The sequence below is a fragment of the Stenella coeruleoalba genome (genome assembly GCF_951394435.1).
Source record: "Stenella coeruleoalba genome assembly, chromosome: 20".
NCBI classification, from domain to species: Eukaryota; Metazoa; Chordata; class Mammalia; order Artiodactyla; family Delphinidae; genus Stenella; species Stenella coeruleoalba.
This window is the reverse complement of record NC_137166.1, coordinates 4,580,634-4,600,672: the sequence shown is the minus strand read 5'-3', so window position 1 is coordinate 4,600,672 and position 20,039 is coordinate 4,580,634. Positions and strand designations below refer to the sequence as shown.

Here is a 20,039-nt window from a genome sequence, read left to right as displayed (position 1 = left end):
CATTGTGACATAGAAGGAGGCTTATCTGCTTCATGTCATCCTGGATCATTGAGCCACGAGGGTGTCAGTGGTTGGATGCCAGGAGCAGGGGATGTGTTTGGTTGGGGATCCCAGGCAGGATGGAATGGGGTAGCACAGACTTCATTATGCTACGCAGAATGGCACAGAATTTTAAACTTATGAATTATGTATTTCTGGAATTTTCCATGTAATAGCTTTGGACCACAGTTGACCGCAGGTCACTGAGACTGTGGAAAGCAAAACCACTGATAAGAGAAGACCACTGTACCTAAAATCATAAAGTAAAAATCCTTTGGGAAGTTTCTGGAACACGTTTTCTCAGGAGGGACATCTCTGGAGCTCCCAGAGGCAGTTACAAGAGTGAGTCGTTGTGATTGGGACACACAGGATTGCAGGCCTGGTGTGGTGAGAGGGGACCCCTTGGCCATGCTGGGCCAGGGCTGGCATCCCACCAGAGGGGAAGATTCTGACCCGGAGCGTCGTGGAGATGTGGCAAAGCAAGACCAAGAACTCAAAGACAGGGCCGGGGCTGGCGTCTTGACAGGGACAGTGTCAGGATGACCCCAGGAAGTCGATGTCAGTGAAACTGCAGTGGTGGGTCTTCAGGTGGTGGAGAACCATCGGGTGGCGGTGGTCCTCGTCTCCCAGCCCGCGCATCACTGTAGGGTTGGCCTGGAAGCGGGCTGTGAGTGAAGAGCTCATGCTGCTACACGGGAGAAAGCCCAGTCTCTGATCTCTGTGAGCCCAGAAAAGATCCCCCTGCCCTGTGTTCATTTTTCAGTTTAAGAACCCCCTGATCCTACTGCTTCTGGCCTCTGCCTTGGTGAGCGTCCTCACGAAGGAGTACGAGGATGCCATCAGCATCGCCATGGTGAGTGCACCCCGTGGGGGGCAGTGCCCCATCCCAGACCCGGCTGCCAAGGGGCTTGCTGAGTCTGTGCTTGTCTTTGTTATGCAAGGAAAAAAGAGTTTGGCTGTAGATTTTTTTAGAAAAAGAAAACACAACAGAAAGAAAGGACAGGAAATCCACATCCTTCTCTACCCCCAAATAGGGCGTCCTGGTTCCCTGGCCATCGCTCTCTTGGCGGTTACGCTGGTGGCTTCTGGTTCTTTGCCGTCAGGAACAATGTTGTAATGCACTCCTCCCCTGTGACCCCTGGGTGGAATTGCCGGATCCTGGCTGTGTGCGCAGTACAAAGAATAATTGCTCGGGGACTTCCCCGGCGGTCCACTGGTTAAGACTCTGTGCTTCCACCTCAGGGGACGTGGGTTCGATCCCTGGTCAGGGAACTAAGATCCCACATCCTGTGTGGTGCGTCCAAAAAAACAAAAACAAAACAAAACAAGAATCATTGTTCGTAATCATTATACAGAGAGAACCGTTGGGCACCTTTAAAAAAAATGGTTTTTTTTAATTTTAAAAATCAGCCATTTTAAAGTGAATAATTCAGGGACATTTACTCCATTCACAATGTTGTGCCACCACCACCTCTGTCTAGTTCCAAAATGTTTTCCTCACCCTAAAAGAGATCCCGTACCCATTACACAGATGCTCTCCTCCCCCGCCCCCCCCCCACAACCAGCCCCTTGAAACCACCATCGCTTTCTGTCCCCACGGATTTACCTGTTCTGGGTAGTTCCTATAAATGGACTCATACAGTACGTGACCTTCTAAATGTGGCTCTGAACATATTCTGATGACTTTTGTTCCTGCCTCCTTCCATCTGTCAAGTGCCGTCGTTTAAAATACAAAAACAGACTTCTTCCGTGCAGTGGAATGCGACGCTTCTGTTCGAAAGCCTGAGGCTAGGTCCGCATCTTCTGATGTGGACTGATGTTTATTAGCTGCTGTTGAGATATAAACGATTACCTCTGTACTAGCTGATCCTGTGTTGTACGTGTATCTATGCTGAAAAATCTAGAAGGATCACCCCCAGATGTGAACCTCTAGGTGGCAGAATTGGAGGTGCTTTTCTGGCTCGTCTGTTTTCTAAATTTCTGCACAGTGTTCTTATTTTGCAAGAAAAAAGGAAATAATATTTTGCAGGACGATGCCCCCTCCTTGCCTCCCCCGGGCTCGTTCGCCTGCTCGTTGGGCAGCTGGGTGTTAACGTCCCTCCCGTTTGCCCCCTAGGCCGTGCTAATGGTGGTCACCGTCGCCTTCATCCAGGTGTGTAATGTGTGTCCTGAAGTCCTGGGCGGGGTCACCCGGGCTGATGGGAGCTCCGTGGAAGCCTCCCTCTTAAACACCACGTTTCACATGCTTCCTACCAGGAGTACAGGTCAGAGAAATCTCTGGAAGAGCTGACCAAGCTGGTGCCTCCCGAATGTAACTGGTAAGTCAGAGACCCGCCCTGGGACTTTTTGGTTCCTCAGAGGAGCCAGTGGGCTGGTGAGTTTGACAAAAAGCTTGGCAATATTAATATCCTTTGTAATGTGATATGGGAGAAGCATGTCTCACTGGGGGTTGGGAAACCTGGTCTCTCTGCCCCGCCGGCCGATTGCTACATGTCTTTGGGTGTGTCGTTCAACCTCTCTGGGCCTCCGCTGTCACTGGTGTCTAATCAGGGCGCCCGGCCTGGGGGCCACGGGTGACGGGAGTGGCTTTGGGGAGAGGGTGGCCCACAAAACCTGTGATGAAGTGTGCAAAAACGTGTGCATTTTTCCTAGGGAGGCATTCGGAATTTTCACTGGATTCTCAAAGGGGGGCTCGGAAGAGGCTGAGAGGCGGGGCTTGAAGGAGCTGAGGCATCAGAACTCTGGCTGAAGGGGGTGGACAGCTCAGTAATGAACTCCGGTCATTTGCTCAGCTGCCCGCCAGCCTCTTTCCTGCCCGGACATTCCTGCTTTGCCATTTGGTTATCACACAGCCCTCCCCAGAGACATTTAAAAAGGAAAAAAGAAAGACGAAAATGTCTCCCCATTCCTCCGGGGCCTGTCTGCTTAGCGCAGTGCGGTGGCCATAGGACTTTCTGGAATGTTCTGTCATGTGTGCTGCCTGGGACGGCACCACTAGTCCCATATGGCTACTGAGGACTTCACCCGAGGAACTGAAGTCTTCACTTTATTTAACTTGAATTCAAATAGCCTCACAGGCTAGTGGTTGCAGTCTCGGACAGCTCAGCGTAGAGGATGTTCAGGGGCTGCCGCCATGGGTAAAGGGAGCCGCAGAGGCAGAAGGGAGAAGGTTTGTTTTTGTTTTTTAATTTATTTATTTATTTTTGGCTGTGTTGGGTCTTCGTTGCTGCACGCGGGCTTTCTCTAGCTGCGGCGAGCGGGGGCTGCTCTTCATTGCGGTGCGCAGGCGTCTCACTGCGGTGGCTTCTCTTGTTGCAGAGAACGGGCTCTAGGCACGCGGGCTCAGTAGTTGTGGTGCGTGGGCTCAGTAGTTGTGGCTTGTGGGCTCTAGAGAGCAGTCTCAGTAGTTGTGGCGCACAGGCTTAGTTGCTCCACGGCATGTGGGATCTTCCCAGCAGGGCTCGAACCCGTGTCCCCTGCATCGGCAGGCAGGTTCTTAACCACTGCGCCACCAGGGAAGCCCCGGGAGAATGTTTTAGGCTTGATTTTTTTTGTCCGTTTAATTTTTTAGTGTATCAGTAATGCCTATGTTATTTTCCCTGTAAAAATGAAACTCTTTTGGAAAAGGCCCAGGTCTTCTCCCTTACCACTGCTAGCGTCAGTTGAGGTTGTTTTAAAGTCACGTGTCTTTCCCAAATAGACATTGTTGCTCAAAAGAAAGTAACTGAAAGTATCTCGTGATCTGAGGTGACTTGGAAGGATTTAAACATACAGTAACTCTCTATTACCTGAAGGATAATTTGGGGGAAAGAACCTTAACGTGTATTTGGCAAAATGGAGCATAGGGCTGGGGGATAGAAAAATCTAGTGAGACAGAGTTCCACCTCTCATGGAAACAGCGAGCAAAGAGTATGTGTGTGCGTGTGTGTGTGTGTGAGAACAGGCAGAGAATAATGAGTAACAAAATAGAGACCAGAAGAGCACGATGTGAAAGCATGAGAGAGGATGAGTCAATTCTAGAAGGTTCATCGGGGGGCAGTAAAAACGTCTGGGCCTAATGATTGGATGAACAAGGCTGTCAGAAATCCAGACGTGTGATGTGTGACGTAATCCTATAAGCGGACGGAAGTATCTATGATTTAAACAGCTTGATGAGCTGATCTTAAGTTTAAATATCAAGTCTTGGCCTTTTGGATGAATAGTGTGCATTATTGATGTCCCTGGAAGTCACTTCTGAAAGATATTTTTATTTTCAAGAGCAGCGGAGGCGGATAGGCTGGTAGTGTTGAAAGAGCACTGAAGGGACACAGCCTCACTCCCCGAGTCCCTGAGACCCGTGTCACAAATCGGGAACAGCATCTGCCCTGCAGACACTTCCTATGTTACCTCCATCCTTTATGCATTCACTAAATACTTACTACGCACCTACTGTGTGCAGGGAGGTATTGTCCCAAGCGAAGCGATGGGAAGGCCCTGGCCTTCGGGGCGCTCACGTTTCTAACAGGGGAGCCAGATGATGAAGTGAAGGATGAGATGATTTTGGAATGTGGCAGGTGCATTAAAGCCAAAAAGACCCCCTGAAACCCAAAGCCGCACAAAAATTAGAAGGAAGAGAACCTCACGGAGATGCGGTAGTGACGAGGGGAGGTGTGGGAACTACCTTAAATAACTGGCTGGCAGCCCACCCTGATCTGACATTTAAGGAGGAGCTGACCTTTAGGTTGAGGACTGAGAAACAGCAGGAGCCAGCCATGGGAAGAGCTGAGGGAAGAGCAGGTGTATATCTGATAGGCACTCTTGGATACAAAACCCAGAAAATTCAGCTGTGCAAACCACAAGGAAATTGTGTTGTCTTATGGTAAGGGATCTGAGTGGGGGGGTGGATGCTGGGGTTAGTTAATTCAAGATGGTACCAAGGACCTGGTGCCTTTTATCCTCAGCTTGTTAGCTTTGTTCTTGGGCCAGCTTCCCTCATGATCCCAAAATGGCTGCCACAGCTCCGGGCATCACAGCCAGGTATAAAAAGGTCCAACAGAAGAAGAGGCCATCTCTGTGTGTGTGTGTGTGTGTGTGTGTGTGTGTGTGTGTGTACGTGTACGTGTACAGAGTGAAAAAAACTTTCTCTCAAGCCCCCAGGAAATATCCACTCCTGTCTCTTAGGCCAGTATTGTAGATCATGCCTGTCCCTATGCCGGTCATGGCAGGTGCTGGGATCACCCTGATGGTCTCAGCCACTCAGGACCCACCCGCTAGAGCACTGCGCAGTGGGGAGAAGGGCGGTACCTGAATAAGATTGAATTCTGTTAACAGGGAAGAGGGGAATGTCTGCTCCAGCATTCCAGGTCAGCAAAGACCTTGAGACTAGAAGGAGTTGGGTGCATTCGGGGGTGGGGTGACAGGAGGCAGGGCCTCTGGATTTGACTCCAAGGTCACTGGAGACGGTTGGAGTAGGAGGAAGTTGTGATCCGATTTTGTGCGTTAAGAGCTCTCTGGTTGCCACGTACAGGATGAATTGAAGGAGGTCGGAGGTGGGGTGGGCACAGGTCCATCTGGGAGGCTCCTGCCATGTCGGGCAAGGGGCAGTGTGTGGTGGGATTCCAGTGGGAGCCCATGCACAGAAGCACATCCGTGTCTAACGTTAGACGGCAGATGGCCGTGAGGAACAGTCCAGGCCCTGTGGGAGGGGGTGTCCCCAGCTTCTCGAGCACTTAAGATGCTCCTCCCAGCTTTGGCAAGCCTCTGCCATCCCTGAGGTCCCGAGCCGGGCTCTGCACACCAGAGTGCTGTGTCCTCTGAGGACAGAAGCGCCGCTAGCTGCCAGCTTCATTAAGGAATCGCTTCCCTAGACCAGCAGAAGCGTCTGGAGGCCGTGTGGCCCAGCCTTGTTTCCAGGCAGAGTGAACAGTAGTCACCCCACTTTTCAAATGAGGCTCAGGGTCTCCTAGAAGCCATACACTTTCCCGAAAGTCTTTTAGGATAGGTGAATTTAAAAAATAATAAAACCGTAAAGGCACAAGGGTTTGTCCATAAGGGAAAGAGAAAGTGTGTTTCTGCAATCTTTGCTCAAGGTTGTCAAAGTGCCTGAAAATGAGATGTCAACATGGGTGCTTTTGCTTTTTCCCATTTCAAACACAGCATAAGAGAAGGAAAACTCCATCACCTTCTTGCTCGAGACCTGGTGCCTGGAGACATCGTGTCTCTCTCTATCGGAGACCGGATCCCTGCAGACATCCGTCTCACAGAGGTGAGGGGTCCCAGACCCTGGGTCCAGGGGCCATGCAGACACTTAGCTTCTCAGAGGCAGGCGTTCTCTCTGTCTCGTGCACTGCACAGACACAGGCATGTGTGCACACAAACAGGAGGTTAGCAAGCGAGCTCATTTTAAGCATAAACCTCCTCCAATGGCACTTCACAAATTATTTCTTCTCATTTAAGTATAAGCCTAACCAACTGTGGTTATGTGATTTTTCTAGTTTACAGGAAACTGCAGTGGCAATTAAACCAGGGTGGGGCTGAGGAATGAGGGAAAAGTTGCTTCTAGAAACGGCCACACTGATGTCGGAGAGAAACACTATCTGACTGCTTAATCACGAGGATGGGAACAACCGGTACAGCCATAAATAGTAGCGCAAGATTTTACAACAGCGCAGTTGGGGACATCGGGTGTGGGGCAAGCTCTATCCCCAACCTTTGTGGGTCTCAGGGTGTCACAGCTTCACAGAACATTTCCTGAGGCTCTCCAAGATACATTTGATTCTGGAGAAAAGCTTAAATCAAGTTCAGAGGGATCCGTTGATGGGAGTAATCTATGTTATGATCCCTGGAATACTTAAGAATATCAGCCTGATTTATTTATTTAGGGAGGACATGTTCTCAGGATGCACAGCAGGCTGTTTGCAGGGTGGCCTGGAGTCGGGGGATGCAGAGAGGCAAAGAGGCTGGGAGCTAACCCCCGGGAGCTGTGTTGACAGCATCCTGAGACAGTCTTCGACGTAGAGGCAGAGGCCAGAGGGCACCCAGGCTTTCAAGCCCTTCTGCCCCTGGCTTTCAGATCTCCAGGCGGGGCAGGTGGGTCCCATTAGAGGAACCATCGTCCAGTGGCCAAGCCCCACGTGCGGGAAGGCTGGGGAAGCCAATGTGACGTTGTCCATGCCTCGCCTAGGGGTGGGCTCTGCCCCACAGTGTGAGGGAGTCCCCAGGTACGGGGTGGGGAGTCCACATGCTGATAGGGAGGATACACATATACTACAGGCTCTCCAGAGAGGCAGTGTTGCCGAGTGGTTAGTGCCCTGGGACTGGGCATTAGCCGGATCCTGTCATTCATAAGCTGTGTGACCTGGAGCGAGTTGCTTACCTTCTCTTTGCCTCGGTTTCCTCATCTATCCAAGCGGTTAATGTTTATTCCTGCCTTGTGGGGTTCTCCTAAACCTGAAACGCTAAGACCTGCTGCCTGCTCGTGCAGCACCTGATGGGGGGACAGAGTCACAAATATCTGCAATTGATTTTACTGTTGATCAGTGCCAGGCTCTACAACAGTTCTTTGAAACAATTTTTTAAACCCCAAATGACTCCTTTCCTACTTCAGCTGGTTTTCTTCCTGCCCCGCTTCTGTCAAATGAAATTGTGCCTGGTCATTGCCACCACGAGGACTTTTTTCAAGGCTGCCAGCCGCCAACACTCTACAGGTTTCCTTTTTTGTCCTTTTGCAACTCCAGTGAACAATCAATAGCTTTGTTTACTCACAGTGGAATATTCTTCTCCACTATTAAGCTCTTAATTAGTTCCAATTAACCACATTAAGCTATTAATTGGTTCCCTTGCATCTTTCAGCCTCCAGAGGCCGCCCGCATTCCTGGGCTTGTGGCCTCAAATTGCTCCAACCGCTGCTTCTATCTTTGTACTTCCTTCTCTCAGACACTTCTCTGATCCTCCTCTTAAAAGGACCCTTGTGATGACATTTAGGCCCCATCAGGATCATCCAGGGTAATGTCCGCATCGCAAGGTCCTTAATTCAGTCACATCTGCAAAGGCTGTTTTGCCATTAAGGTAACACTTTCACATGTTCCAAGGATTAGGACTTGGGTGTCTTTGGGGGATCGGATGGTCGGGGGCTATTACTCAGCCCAGCACACTCAAAGCCCTCCTCTAGGCCTCTCTGCCCTCCCTCCCTGCCTCTGGGCACCCCTCCCCATATCCTCATCACTCATTCAGTTAACACGTATTTCTTGAGCACCTACTATGTGCCAGGAACTGTGCTGCGTGCTGAGGAGGCAGTGGAGAAAACAGACGAGATCTCTGTGCTCATGGGTTTATTGCCCAGAGTAACACACAAACCACATCTACTCATGACAGGTAACGATTGCTGCAGGGGCTTGAGGGAAAAGCCCCGGGAACTCTGGGTTTCCCAAACAGGACAGACTTGCCTGGCCCGACGCAGTCACAGAGGGCTTCCTGGAGGCAGTGGCTTTTGAGCCGTCCTGGAATGGACGTGAATCAGCTGTTCTAGGCAGAGGAGGCCCAAGCTGTATGCCCAGCCCTGACTTAGAAGCCAGGTGCATTGATGCTTTCAACTGCCTGCAGTGTGTCTTCACTCAGGAGGGCCATTTCTGCCGCCAGAACCCACTTTCCACCAGCATGACTTACAGCCTTTCTCATTCCTGAGGTCTCAACTCACTGTCCCCTTCTCACTGGCCTCCCCTGACCCGTCTCCTGAGGCATCACCCCACCCCCCCACCCTGGGTATCTGCTGCTCTTTCCAGTGTCTGTTTGCTTTCATGTTTATTGCCAGTCCCTCCACAAAGGCAGGGGGTTTGTCTGTCTCGGCCCTGCTGGATTCCCAGGGCCCAGAAGAATGCCTGGCCCCTCGTAGGAGACGGATGGACAGATGGACAGATTGCCCACCTGCATTCCAGTACATCCAAACCCACACCCACCTCCGCACCTGCGTCCCCTTCCCTTCCCAGCCCCGCGCCCCATTCTTCCTGCTTCTCTGGCCATCTGCCTTCCGAGAGGCACCTTTGTCTCATCTCTCTCTTCGTTTCCTCTTTTTAAGAAAAAACAGACTTTATTTTTTAGAGCCATTTTAGATTTACAGAAAAATTGAGAAGATAGTTGAGAGGATTCCCATAGATGCCACACCCTTTCCTGTAATGTCAGCATCATAGATTAGTAGGGTACCTTTGTTCCAATTAATGAACCAATCGAGGCACGTTATTATTAACTAAGGTCCATACTTTTACCAGATTGCCTTAGTTCTTCCCTAATGCCCTGTTGTTGTTGTTGTTCCAGGGTCCCACGTTACATTTAATCATGTCTCTTTAGGCTCCTCTGGGCTGTGACAGTTGCTCAGACTCGCCTTGTTTGTCATGACCTTGACAGTTGTGAGGAGGGCTGGTCAGGTATTTTGTAGAATGTGCCGCAATCTGGACTTGTCTGATTAGACTTTTTTTTTTTTTTTTTTTTTTTGCTGTACGCGGGCCTCTCACTGTTGTGGCCTCTCCCGTTGCGGAGCACAGGCTCCGGACGCGCAGGCTCAGCGGCCACGGCTCACGGGCCCAGCCGCTCCGCGGCATGTGGGATCTTCCCGGACAGGGGCACGAACCCGCATCCCCTGCATCGGCAGGCAGACTCTCAACCACTGCGCCACCAGGGAAGCCCTCTTTTTTGCTTAAATGAGAAGGTCCTTAGGGGCAGAGCCCACCCTGATGCCTTGCATGTCCTCGGTGGTACCTGGCACAGTTCTGGCCACAGGAGACTCACCTCTTGAATGATACGTACTGGGCCTGTGGTCAGTTTTGCAAGGTGGTTAAGAGTGCAGTTTCTGGAGCCATCGCCTTGGTTCAGACCTCTGCTCTGCCACTAACTAGCTGTGTAGACTTGAGCACATTTCTTAATCAGTCCATGCCTCAGTTACCCCAAATGTAGAAAGGAGAAAATAATAGCATCTTTCATTGAGTCTGTGAGGATTGAGAGATTAGCCTTGTGTGGGACTCCCCTCGTGGCACAGTGATTAAGAATCCACCTGCCAATGCAGGCGACACGGGTTTGAGCCCTGGTCCAGGAAGATCCCACATGCCGCAGAGTGGCTGGGCCGTGCACCACAGCTACTGAGCTTGTGAGCCACAACGACTGAGCCCACGTGCCGCAACTACGGAAGCCCGCGCACCTAGAGCCCGTGCTCCACAACAAGAGAAGCCACCGCAATGAGAAGCCCGCGCACCGCAACAAAGAGTAGCCCCCGCTCGCAGCAACTAGAGAAAGCCTGCGCGCAGCAACAAAGACCCAATGCAGCCAAAGATAAAAAATAAATTAAAAAAAAAAGAGATAAGCCTTGTGAAGTGTTGCGCGCCTGGCCTGGCGCATGGTAGGTGTTCTGGAAGTGTCACCCTGGAAACGTCTGGGTGTGCGTGCGTATCTGTGCCCGAGTATGTGTTTTGGGTGTTGACATGACCTTAGGCTGTCACTGCATAACACGGCTCAGTGCTACTCAGACTACACGGATTGTACGGGACCTTCCAAGGCGGGTGGGATGTGGAGTGTTAGGGGAAAGACAGGATGCTCTGAGAGGGATGTTCTAATTTAACCATTGCCTAAGTTTTTAACAATATTAAAATTTAAAATAATGTTAAAATAGGATATGAGACCTTTCTGCTTTCTGAAAGGGGCCGTACATTCAAAGCTTTTCTGTTTCCTGGAGGCATCTGAGGCTGCGTTCTGATCCTCGCTTCCTGCTTTCAGCACGTTCCTGTTTGCTGTCTGCTGGCGATGACACTAAGATGCTAGACACCGTTCTGGGCTTTGAACACCAGCTCACAGATGGGAGGGTGGGTGCCACGCCTTCTCGCTTTGCTCCCCCAGGTCACAGACCTCCTGGTGGACGAGTCCAGTTTCACGGGAGAAGCCGAGCCGAGCAGCAAGACGGACACCCCGCTGACGGGCGGGGGCGACCTCACCACCCTGAGCAACATCGTCTTCATGGGGACCCTGGTGCAGTACGGGAAGGGACAGGTAAGCCCCGGGTGCCTGGGGGCCCCGGCCTCCGTCATCTGCAGGCTTTAAGCCTCAGAACTCAAGCTCCTCTCTCCTGTACGCAGGGCGTCGTGATCGGAACAGGAGAAAGATCCCAGTTTGGAGAAGTGTTTAAGATGATGCAGGCTGAAGAGGTGAGGGCAGTGGGGCTCTGGGTTTGTGGAAGCTGGGGTTTGAGATGATTCTCAGCTGGTGACACCAGCCCTGCCTGCTCCTTAGGACTAAGGATGATATGATTAACGTGAGTACCCTTTTTCAAATTTTTTCTTTTAAAACATTTATTCGGATTTTTGTCAAGATAACTTACGGTGACATGCGCAGATCTGAAACGTAGCAGTCAATGAAGTTTTATGTATGTGTCCTTGTGTAATCATCACTCAGCTTAAGACATTAAAAAATCCAGGCAGAAACTGGGGGACGCTGCTGGGATCTCATCTAACAAACCCATTGTTCTCATCCTTTCAGACGCCTAAAACTCCTCTACAAAAAAGCATGGACAAACTGGGGAAGCAATTGACACTTTTCTCATTCGGCATAATTGGTGGGTGAAGCAATTTCTGCACGGGGTCCCAGAGGGGATGGGGTGTGTGGAGGGAGCCGTCCGGAGCACCCACAGCTGTTTCTCAAATACCCTGCTACTCACCTGGGTGAGAATCGGGGTTTGGGATCAGAGGTTCTTGGACAGTAACAAGAGGTTTCTCTATCAGAACAAGCTAATGGCTGTAACAAGCAGCCCCCACATTTTAATGGCCTAACATGGTCAAAATCTATTTCTTGCCCACACCACAATCCATGGGCATGTTCCTGGTGAAATGGCTTTCCTGGATAGCTCACCTCCAAACACTGACTCGGGATCCCAGGCCCCTACTCTATTGTTGCTCTGCCTTCCTGCAGGTCCTGGGAGGTGGGCCATAATTCTATGTAGCCAGCAGGTAGGGAAAGAGAGAATATGGAGGCTTGTGGGGGAAAATTTTTAAGGCAGGGACCAGGAAGTGATGTCATCAATTTTGCCTATTCTCGATTGGCTGGAATGAAGTCACATGGCCTACCTAACTGCAGAGGAGACTGGGAAATGTAGTCTGGTGGTGCACCCAGCCATGTTTCTATTCTACAAAGCAGGTTGTGCCTGGGCTTGTGCGTCCTGGCCTTTGGCAACACACCAAACAGCATCCACAGATGCTGCAGAGCTAAATTCAGGTCTTACTCCTGAAGATCCTCATGGGGCTGCCCTGGTCCCTTCACCTGCTCCTTCCTGCTGTCTCCAGCTCTGGTTTGGAGTCTGTGTCCTTCGTTCCCAGCTTTCAGGATCAACCAGTGCCTTGGCCACTGTAGATTCTCAATAAATGTTGGTTGAATGAATGAGTGAATAAAGAAACCAACCAACGAACCACTGCTCATAGCATGAGCAGTGATGGGAGGAAGTACTAGAGAATCTGGCTAAACTGCAGAGCCAGTAATGTTCTTGGGAGAAACATCTGTCCCTCCTAGCAGCAGTTTTGTTGTGCTTCTGGGCATCTAGATGCAATTCATTCATTTAGTGAGTATCTTATGACATGCTAGACCCTATGATAGGTTCTGGAGCCACCAAGATGAGTCAGACACAGCTTGTGCCCTTTGAAGGACCCCAGGGAAATAGGAGAGAGACGCCTGAACAAATATGAAATGTGAAGGCAGCAGTTAAGTTTGCATGGGAGAGTTGGGAAGGCTCCCAGGAGGAGGTGACATTAAGTTGGGTCTTGCAGGATGGGTAGGAGTTTGCCAAGTGAAAAAAAAAAAAAAAAAAAAAAAAAAGAAGAGATTGGGAATTCCAGACAGAGGAAGGGGTAGATTCAAAGGCATGGAAGGTATCTCCCACTCCTTCACAACTTGTAAGAGGTGGTAAATTTAGTAGAGTGTTAAGAGGATATGGTCTGAAGTCAAAGCTCTCAATTCTGTCATGCTGGGGACAGACCTGCCCACCCTTTCCTCCCTGGCCACCCCATCCCAACCTTCTAGTATCCAGTTTCCAAATGTCAACTTTGGATTTAGTGCTCAGACTTTGCTCAGTCAGTAGTTTTACTGTTTTCATGTAGCTCTATGTCCTCTTCCCTCCTCTCCACCCTAGTTTGTCCTGGAGCAGTTATGGAAAATGGGTTTCATCTTAACCTGCTAAGTCTGATCCCAGCTAAGGGGGCTCTGTGCTTGTGAGAGGATTTGGAGTCCATGCTCGGGCTTGGTGGCAGAGAACTGTGATGGATTAGTGATGTCTGTCATGGACGCAGGAGGGGAAAGTGGCTCTGCATCGCCGTTCACCTGCCATCCTCGGGGTTACATTGATCAGGCTTTTGGGCTAGACTGGATGCCCACGTGGCCCCAGCTGGCCAGAGGACCCTTTTACAGTCTGGAGCAGGGGATGGAAACTATGACTCCCAGGCCAAATCGGGTTTGCCACCTGTTTTTGTGTGGCTCACAAGCCGAGAATTTTTTTTACATTTTTAAATGACTGAAAAAAATAGAAGAAGAATATGTTATGACATTAAAGTTATATGAGATTCAAATTTCAGTGTTCACACATCTGTTTTATGGGCACACGGCCACACCCATTCGCGTATTATCCATAGCTGCTTGCACACTGCAGTGGCCAAGCTGAGTTGTAACAGACCATATGGCCCATAGAGCCGATGCTGTTTACTATCTGATCTGTTATATGAAGACCTTTCCACCACCTGCTCTAGACATTGGGGTTGCCAGAAGGAGACTGGGCCGTAATAATGGCCCCAAGAGCAAATACCAAGTAGATGTGCTTCAAGGCACATTGTCAAATAGATGCTCTTAGCAGGCCTTTCCACAAGATGAAATTTGTTTTAAAAAAAAAAAATCCAAGTCAGAGGTCCTGCACGGTCATTGCCTCGTATAAGCCATTATTCCTCAAGTTAAATGAGAAAGTAAATTAGCATGTGCATGGCCAGGCCCATGATACCATTCAGACGTGTTTTCTTTTTAATAAATATTTGAAGAATTGCTCGGCAGAGTGGGAATTTTGAACCCTCAGAGGGTCCAAGGAGGAGATTCAGGGGAACAGCGAGCTCCAGCGGAAAGCGGTGTTTGCCCCTTTCCATGGTATCAGTAGTCACAGCCGCCCATTTCAAGCTACCAGTGCAAAGTTACTGAACGTGGATTTGGGAAGAAATGAGCACAGTCAGCTCTTGTGAGCCCCTGGGGAACAAGCTCAGCCTCCTACTGCAGGGAGGCCCCCAGGGTAGGGGCGGGTCCTGGTGGGTGCGACCTGCACCTATTTTTAATAGAGTTCCCTCCCACCCAGTCTTTTGCAACTGGGTTCATTTGGATTGCAGCGAAGATTTTATTTGACTACTGAAGCCTGTTGCTAATCATAGTATGAAAATACGGACTTCCCTGGTGGTGCAGCGGTTAAGAATCCGCCTGCCAATGCAGGGGACACGGGTTGAAGCCCTGGTCCGGGAAGATCCCACATGCCGCGGAGCAACAAAGCCTGTGCGCCACAACTACTGAGCCTGCGCTCTAGAGCCCCCGAGCCACAGCTACTGAAGCCCGCGCGCCTTGAGCCCGTGTTCCGCAACAAGAGAAGCCACCGCGATGAAAGCCACCGCACCACAATGAAGACCCAACGCAGCCAAAAATAAATAAATTAATTAGAAAGATACATAGTATGAAAATAGCCCCTAATAAATCAGCTCTTCTGACCCCCGTACTCCAACACACACGCACACACGCACACCGCTACTACCCAGCAGAAAGCTTGCGCTGACTCCCCTTTCCCTGCAAAACAAAGCTAGTGCTTTTCAGCAAATCTCCCAGGACGTGTCAACAGGCGACTCCTCTCACCTCACACATTTTTCCCTTCACCTGTCCGGTAACCGTGGCCCCAGCAGTTCACGACTGGGTGCTACTGGGGGCCAGGAGCCGTGCTAAGCACTCCAAGTGCATTGTCACATCTTACATCCTGAAACAAGTCCTTGAGGAAGACAAGGTCATTGTACCCACTTTGCAGGTGAGGAAACTGAGGCCACGCCTGGCGGCCCCTGAACTTTTCCCCATTGTCAGAACGTCTCAGCACTTTCACGGGTCCCAGCGACTCATGCCACTCCTGTGCCTGGAGGGTCCGTCTCTGACTGACTGTGTGTCCCATGCATAGCACAGTGCCTGGCGTTTAGAAGACGTTGGGTCAACGATTGACGAAGGAGAAAAATGGAAAAAGGAATGTATTTAATCATGAACACGCAGGATAAAGTCAGTCAAGAGACAGCGGCCAATCTGTGCGTCACAGGAGCACAGCAGACACCTTGGGGCAAGTCCTGGGGGCGTGCAGCCCATGGGAACTTGTGGAATAATACAGAAATGTTGACAACAGCCCCAAATAAACTGGTTGGCTGTTTCTTTTACTTGAGCTGGCTTGATCTTCTCCTGAAAAAGTAAAGCCATCCTCTTTCTCGTAGGCAGGGGAGTTGTTTCTTAAAAAGAAAAAGGGGAGAGGTGGCACGTGTTTGAGGTTATTCATAACCGTCCTGTGTCTATATTACTGGAAACTCTTTAAGGAAATGAGTTTGGAATGCCTTCGTCCTTTGGAGGACATACTCGTGCGTGTGCGTGTGCGCGTGTGTGTGCGTGTGTGTGTGTGTGTGCAGGTGTGTGCGCGTGTGTGTGTGTACGTACATACGTGTATGTTTTTATCTTCTCCCAGGCCTGATCATGTTCACGGGCTGGCTGCAAGGGAAGCATCTCCTCAGCATGTTCACCATCGGGGTCAGGTAAGGGCGCTGGGCCATCCCCCCCTCGTCTGTGTACAAGAGAAGGTGGGGAGATTGGGGGGAAGATGCAGCCCTTCCCCCTAAGCCACAGTCTCTCCGTAGCACACTGTCTGGCAGGTGGGTGCCCAGCGAATGTCTGCAAAAGGAAGGAAAGCTGACGATTTGGAGTCCCTGTCACTGTCCCCCTGGCCCGTGGGTCTGGGTCTTCCTGGCTGAGCGCAGACTCCAGAGCCAGCCAACCCACGTTTAGATTCTGCCTTTGCCACTTGCTAGCCATGCGACCCCGGCCCAGCGTCTTCATTTACTGGTCCTTCTTTTCCTCCTCTGTAAACGGGTGTGATGTCAGCCCTCCGAGGGGCGCGGTGAGGATGCCCCGGGTGCCCTGCGCAGGTGCCTGCGGCCACGCGGAACGCGCAGGGGGTGTGTGTTCTCATTACGCACTTGGAACTCGGCCCTTGATTTAAGGAGGCAGCTGCAGGAGAGGACAGAGACCGTGTAGCCGAGGCCGCACGGCTGACTGCAGGGCTGGGGATCGGGGCCCTGACTTTAAGCCCCGGGAACCTGCCCTTCCACGACCTGGTGGTGCTCATAACTGACCGCCCCACCCTGGGTCCCAGTGGAGAAGCAGAGGCAGACAGAAGGCAGGCTCTGTGCAGGGGCGTGAAGTTGCCACAGCTTTTCCACGGCTGCTCGGGGACACGGGGTGCTGGGGATTGTCCCTAATGGGGCATGTCCCAGCAGAAGGGCAGCCGGTAATCCGGGACGTGGAGGACCCACGTCAGGCCCCTCATGGTTTCCTCAGGGTGACGCCCCCTTGTGTTGTTGTCTGTAAGATGGTCAGGTGTTACGTGGAAGATTAATGTCGGTGAGCGAAAATACATACTTAGTACCTCAAACCCACAATGTAAACAAACTTCGGTGCCCGTCAAGTAGTGAACAGATAAACAGCATACAGGGGAATACTATTCAGCCACGAGAAGGAGGGAAGCCAGTGGGGGAAGGGTAAGCTGTCAGGAAGTGAGAGAGTGGCACGGACATATATACACCACCAAATGTAAAATAGCTAGCTAGTGGGAAACAGGTGCATAGCACAGGGGATCAGCTCGGTGCTTTGTGACCACCTAGAGGGGTGGGATGGGGGGGTGGGAGGGAGACGCAAGAGGGAGGGGATATGGGGACATATGTATACGTACAGCTGACTCACTTTGTTGTACAGCAGAAACTAACACAACATTGTAAAGCAATTATATTCCAATAAAGATATTAGAAAAAAAGAGTGAAGCACTGACACGTGCTACGGTGTGGATGCCACAGAAACATGAGGCTAGGAGAAGGAGACCAGACAGAAATGGCCACATGCCATGTGACTTTGTCTCTATGAAATGCCCCAAACACGCAAATCCATACAGACGGAACGTAGATTAGTGACTGCCAGGGACTGGGGTCGGGGAACGAGGAGGGACCCCAACAGTGATGGGGTTTCTTCTGGGGGTGATGAAAAGGCTCTAAAGTGATTGTAGTGATAGTTATACAACTCTGAATATAAAACCACTGAATTAGATACTTTAAAAGGGCGAATCTTACGGTACGTGAATGACATCTCAATAAAGAAAACATAAAGCAGGTAATTAGGAAAGCTGTTATTACAAGGATCCTTGGATCCTTTCTAATTTATATATAAAAAGTGAACTGTTTGCAGACAGCCACGTTGTAACTGTCATTACAGTAAATTACAGTGACGCGCCTCACAACGGCTCGGGGCATCCCAGTGTAGGACGGAGGCTGCGGGGAGCTGCTTCCCACAGGGCCGGCCAACGTGGGCCAGAGAACCTTGCGTTAGGGGGTTGAGTGTACACGTCTCTGGTACAGAGTCAAGTCTGTCTGTGTAAAAATGAGTGGACACCATTACCTGGCAATTAGCAATAGAAGAAATTCAAATGCAGGTCTTGTAAAATTCCAAATGCCTCCCTTTTTAAAATTGAAGTATAGTTGATTTACAATGTTGTGTTAATTTCTGCTGTACAGCAAAGTGATTCAGTTGTACATATATATATACATTCTTTCAACTGCGTCATTGCCCTGTGTCAATGCCCTGTGTGCACTGAGAGGCAGGCCAGCAAAATCCACCTGCGGGCAGGTGTGTACCTATTATTCCGTGACTATTTTGTGACTGAATGGAAACTGGAAAAGTCTGTGTCTGGTTTTAGAAGCTCTACCAGTCCTTAACAAACAAAATCTCATTAATGCCAACTCCTGGGGACATGAAAAAGGAAAAGGAAACGTTGGTTTAAAGACTATTATGCAGTTAGAATATTATGTGACAGAAACCATAAAAGCAAGATACAAATGGCAAACATTTGGAAAACGCCATCTCAGACTAATTCTGAGTATAAAAAGAAAAGATACCCTAACAGCAATTGTCTTTAGGTTTTCACTTTATATAAGCTATCAATAAATGGATTGATACCAGGGCTTGGGTCTTCCCCCCAAACTCTTTGGGACCATGAAAATCAGGCCATTGTGCTGTACAGATGTTCCTGCTGGATTTCAGGCCTTTTCCCTGAAACACACCCGGATCATCATCGTCACATTTGGGTGGTGGCCACAGCAGACGGCTTGCAGAGCTCTAGATGCAGAGCCCAACGCGTTCTTTTGAGTGGACGAGGTCATGATCTCAAGTCGAGCGGGGGTTTCCTGACTTTATATCCTGAGCTACGTGCCGTGAATGGTATAAAGGAAAATAGGACCCAGAGCTTTCATTGGCCGTTTATCCTTCCGTGTCAGTGTCGGAGTGTTGACCAGCTAGGTGAGGCGGTTCTAGAATCTTCGAGAACGTGAAGGGGGCGCAGCCAGGGTCTGCTGATGCCGAGTGGAGGAGGGGGAAGGACTCGGGAGGAGCAGGTGACCTCGCTCATCGAGGCACAGCTCCGAGAGGCAGGCCGGTCTCCGTTTCACAGATGGAGACGCTGCGGGTTAGGCCAACACATCTGGCTGTAGTTACAGGATCAGGGAGTGGAGGAGACAGACTGCAGACCCCACGATTCTGATCCAAAGCCGGGGTCCGGCTCAGTGCCCCTGGCCACCTCCCGGGCAGGGCGGGGACTCTCCCTACCCTCCCCGGCCATGGCGCTTCGTTTGCTTATTTGCCCCACACATGTTTCTTGAGCACCTGTTCACTATGTACTTGCATCGTCCAGTGCTGATGGAGCTGGACCACGGAGTCTGCAGGCTGGTGGGGAAAGTAAACGTGAACAATTTAAGTGAACGTTAGCAAAATAATCACAACTTATGATCAAAGCTACAAAGGGAACGATGGTTGAGAGAGATTAAAAGGGAGGCGGGAAGGGATGTGGCCGGAAAAGGGGGCCGGGAGAGGTTTCTCTGAGGAGGTGAAGCTGGAGAGATGCTGCTAAGGGTGGGCGGGGCGTTCAGGCAGGGGAATGGCAGGGGCAAAGGCGCGGAGGCGGAGTGAGCCTAGCGCATCTGTGGAAGCAGCGGGGAGGCTGTGGTCAGGCTGGGTGATAAGACCAGACGGTGGGGTAGATGACGGGGCTGATCACGCGGAAACTCATGGGCCCCTTTTTCTCTGAATTCTAATCACATCCTCAGAACCCTTCTCAACACGCTGTGCCCGGCCATCTCTACTATTCTTTTGGAGCAGAGAGATGAAAAGTGTTGGCCATTCTTGGAATGGTGATGGGAGGGGTGAACCCTGGCTCGCTCTGAGGAGGGAGGGGGCAAGAGGGAACAGGGCAGCGGGCAGCTGGCTGCGCTGTGGACGGTGGCGTTTGAGGTGAGGGCAGGGCCTCCTGCAAGAGGAGGCCGCCGTAGAGCAGGGGGTCTTGGACTTGACCGTAACTAACCTCACCATACAAGCGTCCCTGGGAGAGCTTGTCCCACACAGATTGCCGGCGCTCTGACTCAGTGGGTCTGGGGGGAGGGCCCAAGATTCTGCATTCCTAACATGCTCCCCAGGGATGGTGATGCTGCCGGTTCAGGAAGCATCACTCTGAGCAGTGAGGCCATGGCTACAATTACCCTAGTCGGGGCTCCAGCAAGAGGTGGCACTAGGGAAGAAGGTGGAGCCCCAGAAAGAAGGCTCAGGTGACTCGGTCTTCAGAGGTAGGGGGTGGTGGCAGAGGGTGGAGCCTCAGCCACGAGGGGCTCCCAGAAAAAGCAGAGCTCTCAGAGGCCATGATGCATGAG

At 50.9% G+C, this 20,039-nt stretch overlaps 1 protein-coding gene across 1 annotated transcript in view; it reads left to right on the top strand.

Moving 5' to 3' along the window:
* The window catches only part of ATP2C2 (ATPase secretory pathway Ca2+ transporting 2), a 75,646-nt gene that overhangs the window by 37,721 nt on the left and 17,886 nt on the right, over positions 1-20,039 (top strand). Inside the window, exons 4-11 of the mRNA XM_079907048.1 lie at positions 803-892; positions 2,156-2,191; positions 2,296-2,357; positions 6,175-6,283; positions 10,897-11,046; positions 11,133-11,201; positions 11,533-11,608; positions 15,767-15,833. Coding sequence (XP_079763174.1) covers positions 803-892; positions 2,156-2,191; positions 2,296-2,357; positions 6,175-6,283; positions 10,897-11,046; positions 11,133-11,201; positions 11,533-11,608; positions 15,767-15,833 — 659 coding nt within the window. The remainder of the gene's footprint in view (positions 1-802; positions 893-2,155; positions 2,192-2,295; positions 2,358-6,174; positions 6,284-10,896; positions 11,047-11,132; positions 11,202-11,532; positions 11,609-15,766; positions 15,834-20,039) is intronic.